Below are 7,414 nucleotides of genomic sequence, written 5' to 3'. Positions count from 1 at the left end.
CCTGTGCAATTCATAAAACATTATATGGAGCCTTGATGCAATTCATAAAACATTATATGGAGCCCTGTGCAATTCATAAAACATTATATGGAGCCTTGATGCAATTCATAAAACATTATATGGAGCCCTGTGCAATTCATAAAACATTATATGGAGCCCTGTGCAATGCTCAAAACATTATATGGAGCCTTGATGCAATAATCAAACATTATCTGGAGCCCTGTGTCATTGCTCAAACATTATCTGGAGCCCTGTGTCATTGCTCAAACATTATCTGGAGCCCTGTGTCATTGCTCAAACATTATCTGGAGCCCTGTGTCATTGCTCAAACATTATCTGGAGCCCTGTGTCATTGCTCAAACATTATCTGGAGCCCTGTGTCATTGCTCAAACATTATCTGGAGCCCTGTGTCATTGCTCAAACATTATCTGGAGCCCTGTGTCATTGCTCAAACATTATCTGGAGGCCTGATGCAATGCTCAAACATTATCTGGAGCCCTGTGTCATTGCTCAAACATTATCTGGAGCCCTGTGTCATTGCTCAAACATTATCTGGAGGCCTGATGCAATGCTCAAAACATTATATGGAGCCTTGATGCAATAATCAAACATTATCTCGGGCGCTGATGCAATAATCAAACATTATCTGGAGCCCTGATACAGTGCTCAAACATTCAAACAGATTCAGAGTCGCTACATTTAGGACCCACTTCAATTTGAAACACACTGTGTGGAGTGTATATAATGTCAACAAGCTCTCTATATGCCAACCATGCTGTACTAACATGATAAATGGAGAAACAAGACAAGCTTTTAATGCAAGTCATGCAATACCCACCACACAGCCTGTGTCACCACCGATGTCAAGAACAAGGCGTCAGTGGCCAATAACTTTGGAGTATTCTGTCACCAAAAACCCCATTGATTAAATAATAACGTACACCCTACTCCCCCCACCCCCTAAAAAAAAAAAAATAAAAAAAAAATGTTTACACACATTAACAACTTGGAATGTACAACTGCAAGATTAAGTCATAATTCATAATTTTTTGATAGCATGTTCTGCTATATATATATATTATATCCCCTTTGTTGCATGTATTTCAATTGTTGTCACAAATACCTAATTGTACAATTACGTTCATTTTAATAAACATGTTATGTATAGCATTGCATATGTATGTATATGTATATGTATATGTATATGTACAGTTACATTCATGTATATATATGTACTTTATTTGCAATAAGCATGTAAAGGTACTATTTCTAATTTGATTTGCTCTGTTAAAGATGTGAACCAGTGCAGCCATGTTGGAGATTTGACAAAGGCAAGTTAGACAGCTGTTTCCACACCATCAGCCACGAGGAATCAATCTCAGATTATTCTGAATACTCTTGTTTCTCATCAATGCCAAAAAAAGTCCACAAAACATTTCATGACTGCAGTAGCAGCAGCTGCTACATCGGCTACAGCTCCATCCCTACTACTCGAACGACAGGTCAGCGTGAGGCTGGCTGTAGAGTATCATGCCGGCCAGGTTATCTCATCACTGCCCTGTGTGGAGCTCCACCTCGCCTGCACTGCGGCTGAGTACGGAGAGTAGGTCAATGACCGAGGCTGACATACAGACAGCACGGCCTGGCTTCCTCAGTTATTCTCAATCGGTTGAGTCACAAGTCCACATATAGAACAGGCTGGCAGCATTCCTCAGTAGAGGACCTGCGCTCCGTCTTCCGGCAGTGCCAATCAGTGACCTTTACATAATGTATCAGCTCTGATTTGCATCGACTGAGCTTTACCGGCAGATCATGCATGCAGGAAAAAAAACCTGAGGAACTACCACCTGTATTTACATCGTTTCCGGGTTGAGATTGACGGGAATTTTCAAATATCGTTGCAACATTCATACCACATATGTACTTTTGACATTTCAAGCTGAAACACTGAAAAATCAATTCTCATCAGGACATGTAGAGATTCATGTTCTTCATATTAAATGGGTGCAAATCAAAATAAAAAGTACTTCTACTTAGTAGGCCAATATAATTTGTCTGTTGGAATATCAGATTTATCCAGAAAGCATCTTTTATTTGGCATGTTGCAAAAATCCAGAAAAATGAAGCAGAAATGGTATGAGCTGCCACATAATTATTGACTGTGAAGACTTGTCTGCCAACCCAGACAGATAATGTATGCATGCAGTATCAAGCAGCAGGCTTTCTACAAACAGGTCTCTTTCAATGTTTAATGTTACAATAAATTGTGATCCTATGATTCTGCATTGAGGACCTCATCCATGCCTTGTACATCCCTGTCGTAATGTTTGCCATATTCAAACTACATGGTGGAATGGACATGACATGACATGACATGACATGAGAATATCTCAATCCCAGTGTCCCTGAAAAGGGCATATCTCAATCCCAGTGTCCCTGACGAGGCATATCTCAATCCCAGTGTCCCTGACAAGGCATATCTCAATCCCAGTGTCCCTGACGAGGCATATCTCAATCCCAGTGTCCCTGACAAGGCATATCTCAATCCCAGTGTCCCTGACGAGGCATATCTCAATCCCAGTGTCCTTGACAAGGCATATCTCAATCCCAGTGTCCCTGACAAGGCATATCTCAATCCCAGTGTCCCTGACGAGGCATATCTCAATCCCAGTGTCCCTGACGAGGCATATCTCAATCCCAGTGTCCCTGACAAGGCATATCTCAATCCCAGTGTCCCTGACAAGGCATATCTCAATCCCAGTGTCCCTGACAAGGCATATCTCAATCCCAGTGTCTGTGACAAGGCATATCTCAATCCCAGTGTCCCTGACAAGGCATATCTCAATCCCAGTGTCTGTGACAAGGCATATCTCAATCCCAGTGTCCCTGACAAGGCACATCTCAATCCAAGTGTCCCTGACAAGGCATATCTCAATCCCAGTGTCCCTGACAAGGCATATCTCAATCCCAGTGTCTGTGACAAGGCATATCTCAATCTCAGTGTCCTTGACAAGGCATATCTCAATCCCAGTGTCCCTGACAAGGGATATCTCAATCCCAATGTCCCTGACAAGGGCATATCTCAATCCCAGTGTCCCTGACGAGGCATATCTCAATCCCAGTGTCCCTGACAAGGGCATATCTCAATCCCAGTGTCTGTGACAAGGCATATCTCAATCCCAGTGTCTGTGACAAGGCATATCCCAATCCCAGTGTCCCTGACAAGGCATATCTCAATCCCAGTGTCTGTGACAAGGCATATCTCAATCCCAGTGTCCCTGACAAGGCATATCTCAATCCCAGTGTCCCTGAAGAGGCATATCTCAATCCCAGTGTCCCTGACAAGGCATATCTCAATCCCAGTGTCCCTGACAAGGCATATCTCAATCCCAGTGTCCCTGACAAGGCATATCTCAATCCCAGTGTCTGTGACAAGGCATATCTCAATCCCAGTGTCCCTGACAAGGCATATCTCAATCCCAGTGTCTGTGACAAGGCATATCTCAATCCCAGTGTCCCTGACAAGGCACATCTCAATCCAAGTGTCCCTGACAAGGCATATCTCAATCCCAGTGTCCCTGACAAGGCATATCTCAATCCCAGTGTCTGTGACAAGGCATATCTCAATCTCAGTGTCCTTGACAAGGCATATCTCAATCCCAGTGTCCCTGACAAGGGATATCTCAATCCCAATGTCCCTGACAAGGGCATATCTCAATCCCAGTGTCCCTGACGAGGCATATCTCAATCCCAGTGTCCCTGACAAGGGCATATCTCAATCCCAGTGTCTGTGACAAGGCATATCTCAATCCCAGTGTCCCTGACAAGGCATATCCCAATCCCAGTGTCCCTGACAAGGCATATCTCAATCCCAGTGTCTGTGACAAGGCATATCTCAATCCCAGTGTCCCTGACAAGGCATATCTCAATCCCAGTGTCCCTGACAAGGCATATCTCAATCCCAGTGTCCCTGACAAGGGCATATCTCAATCCCAGTGTCCCTGACAAGGCGTATCTCAATCCCAGTGTCCCTGACAAGGCATATCTCAATCCCAGTGTTCCTGACAAGGCATATCTCAATCCCAGTGTCCTTGACAAGGCATATCTCAATCCCAGTGTCCCTGACAAGGCATATCTCAATCCCATTGTCCCTGACAAGGGCATATCTCAATCCCAGTGTCCCTGACAAGGGCATACCTCCAGGATATCCTCCAACATCTCCCATCCTGTGTGGGAATTAGTGGAACTCAGGATCTGATGACCTTGCAGTCAAAATATATCAACAAGGTCAGCAGATCTACCGTGAGTGTCGTGAGTGTGAGAACCCACAGCTATACTGGCGGCAAATCTACGAGTCATTGGGCAGTCACTAGGGCCATCACACAGCTGCACCACTGCAGCCAGTATAAGAAAAATAACAGTTTTTCTTGCAGCAGTCATGAAAAAAAAGAAGAAAGTCATTATATTGGCAAACTATGGAAAGCCATTAAGCAGGAGGTTGATTTCAACAGAATGGAGAAAAAAGTCAAAATATCAGAAAATGGGGTGGGTGGGGTGGGTGGGTGCACCAGTAATAGACATTTGGAGAAGTTATAGCCATATGAATAGAATAAGAAGCTAACCCCTCCTCCTCCTTCTGCCTGGTTACATGATCATACCAACAGTGCCCTCCCTACTCCACAAGTGCCTGAGGAGAGAGTGGGTAGGAACGTGATGTTTGCATAACACCAGCGGCTGCTGGCAACACGGTCGGAACACGGTGACTTTGGTCCCAGGCTTGCATCAGATAGCGGGGAGCAAGAACTGGGTAGTCTGCCGGACACACTGGCTTCATAGCCTGTATTGATTGGGTCAACTTAACCTCTGGTATGAGACTGATTGGCAGAGCTGGGAAAAACGTGATTTACACTTACTGGCATCGTCAGCGCAGCGATCCTGCTGCCTAACTCTACTGAAATCATCATTGGCCTTGCAAATATATCACTAGCACCAACAGAGGAGCTGATTGCTTGACACACCACCGACGCAGGAGCCAGTTGCTTGACAAACCACCGACACAGAAGCCAGTTGCTTGACAAACCACTGACACAAGAGCCAGTTGCTTGACAAACCACCGACACAGAAGCCAGTTGCTTGACACACCACCGACACAAGAGCCAGTTGCTTGACAAACCACCCACACAGAAGCCAGTTGCTTGACACACCACCGACACAAGAGCCAGTTGCTTGACACACCACCGACCGAGAGCCAGTTGCTTGACACACCACCGACACAAGAGCCAGTTGCTTGACACACCACCGACCGAGAGCCAGTTGCTTGACAAACCACTGACACAAGAGCCAGTTGCTTGACAAACCACCGACACAGGAGCCAGTTGCTTGACACACCATGGACACAGGAGCCAGTTGCTTGACAAACCACCGACACAAGAGCCAGTTGCTTGACAAACCATCGACACAAGAGCCAGTTGCTTGACACACCACCGACCGAGAGCCAGTTGCTTGACACACCACCGACACAAGAGCCAGTTGCTTGACACACCACCGACCGAGAGCCAGTTGCTTGACAAACCACTGACACAAGAGCCAGTTGCTTGACAAACCACCGACACAAGAGCCAGTTGCTTGACAAACCACCGACACAAGAGCCAGTTGCTTGACAAACCACCGACCGAGAGCCAGTTGCTTGACAAACCACTGACACAAGAGCCAGTTGCTTGACAAACCACCGACACAAGAGCCAGTTGCTTGACAAACCACCGACACAAGAGCCAGTTGCTTGACTCAGTCCCGACACAGGAGCCAGTTGCTTGACAAACCACCGACACAGGAGCCAGTTGCTTGACAAACCATCGACACAAGAGCCAGTTGCTTGACAAACCATCGACACAAGAGCCAGTTGCTTGACACAAGTGTACAGCGACCAACACAAGCTATCAGTAATACAATGGATGCAGCCATGTAAGCCCATTACTACCCTGAAGGTTGTCAGAGTGAATCCTATATTCAAAACACTTAATCCTAAGATAAGATACCTTGTTACAATGTATTAAAATGAACACTTCTCCTCAGCTCTTGGCTCAAGTTTCCTTGATGGTATAACACCCTTTTCTAGGGGTGAATCGATATATCATATGTTCATTTGATGATACGATACACGATACGTTTCATTCTGTATTGATACAAGATGATACACTTGCTGAAATTAATTATTTACTATTTGTTTAATGACTTCTGGTGTTTTTTGTCAGTCAGATATTACAAAATGTGTTGTAATTAGCGTTTCAAGTTCAGAACTAAAAATAGCTGCTACAAACATGTGTTTACAGCTAGCTTTTCCTTTTGAACCTGCTCTGAAATATTTATTGTCAAGAAGTTTCCATGCAATTTGATGTAAATGCACGTATTGCGATACATATCATATTGAGACCTATGTATCGTGACCTGTCTGTATCGTTTCACCCCTTCACATGACACAGAAACTACATAGGTTCGTCTAACAGAGAAATGTGAACCAAGGTTCCTCCTGTTATATTGAGAATCTCACCCGAGTGTCTTTTGATATCAAATATATCAACATGAGTTGATAAAAGTGGAAAAATTCCGAGGCTTGCCGAGGATTTTTGCAACTTTTATCAACGAGTGTTGATATATTTGATATCAAAAGACACGAGGGTGAGATTTTATTTATCATCCAACATTATTCTTTCAACATTTTCAATTTGTAGACAGTAATTAGCAGTGTCTTCAGTGTAAAAAGTACTGAAAACGGCTTCAGTAGCAGAGCCATTAGTGATGTCATTTGATTGTGATGTCATGGTAACCAGTGACGTCACAATGGTCTGCAAAGCATTGTGATGTAATTTCATTGCAGCGATCTCATCCAAGCGATATCTCCTGTGGGAGCCAGTTTTGGATGATAAAAAGGTACTTCAATATGAACCAGGTTGAGTGCACTAAGAGGTGTCATCAGTTTGGGAAACGTGCAAACGAAGGTGAGAGGTCAGCCCAAACAAAGCCCATGTGACAACAGTAAAACTGTCACAAACACCTCCATAACTCACCCCTGACAACCAACATGCTCTGCCCAAGAGGAAACAACACAATTATTTATGTCTACAAACATTTTCTTTCCTTTTTAATCTTCTTCATTGCAAATGTTATTAATACTGTCATTTGCCACTCCTACATTCCACAGGTTGGGATGTGTGCTGTATGAGAGAGAGAGAGAGAGAGAGAGAGAGAGAGAGAGAGAGAGAGAGAGAGAGAGAGAGAGAGAGAGAGAGAGAGTGAAAGCGAGATGAAGAGAGAGAGAGCAAAAGAGAAAGAAAGAGAAAGAGAGAGAGAAAGAGAAAAAGAAAGAGAGTAAAAGAGTGATAAAGAGAAAAAGAGAGTGAAAGAGAGATAAAGAGA

At 44.2% G+C, this 7,414-nt stretch overlaps 1 protein-coding gene across 1 annotated transcript; it reads left to right on the top strand.

Moving 5' to 3' along the window:
- The first annotated feature begins 1,531 nt into the window (after positions 1–1,531).
- LOC125381968 (variant surface antigen E-like) lies at positions 1,532–3,298 on the top strand. Its single transcript, XM_048399364.1, has 2 exons — positions 1,532–1,669; positions 2,386–3,298. Exons 1-2 carry the CDS (start codon positions 1,532–1,534, stop codon positions 3,100–3,102), a joined length of 855 nt encoding a protein of 284 aa, XP_048255321.1. The 3' UTR covers positions 3,103–3,298.
- The last annotated feature ends 4,116 nt before the right edge of the window (positions 3,299–7,414 follow it).

This window comes from Haliotis rufescens, unplaced genomic scaffold (assembly GCF_023055435.1).
Source record: "Haliotis rufescens isolate VD_foot unplaced genomic scaffold, xgHalRufe1.0.p SCAF_2, whole genome shotgun sequence".
Classification (NCBI taxonomy): Eukaryota; Metazoa; Mollusca; class Gastropoda; order Lepetellida; family Haliotidae; genus Haliotis; species Haliotis rufescens.
This window is presented reverse-complemented; position numbering and strand designations above follow the sequence as displayed.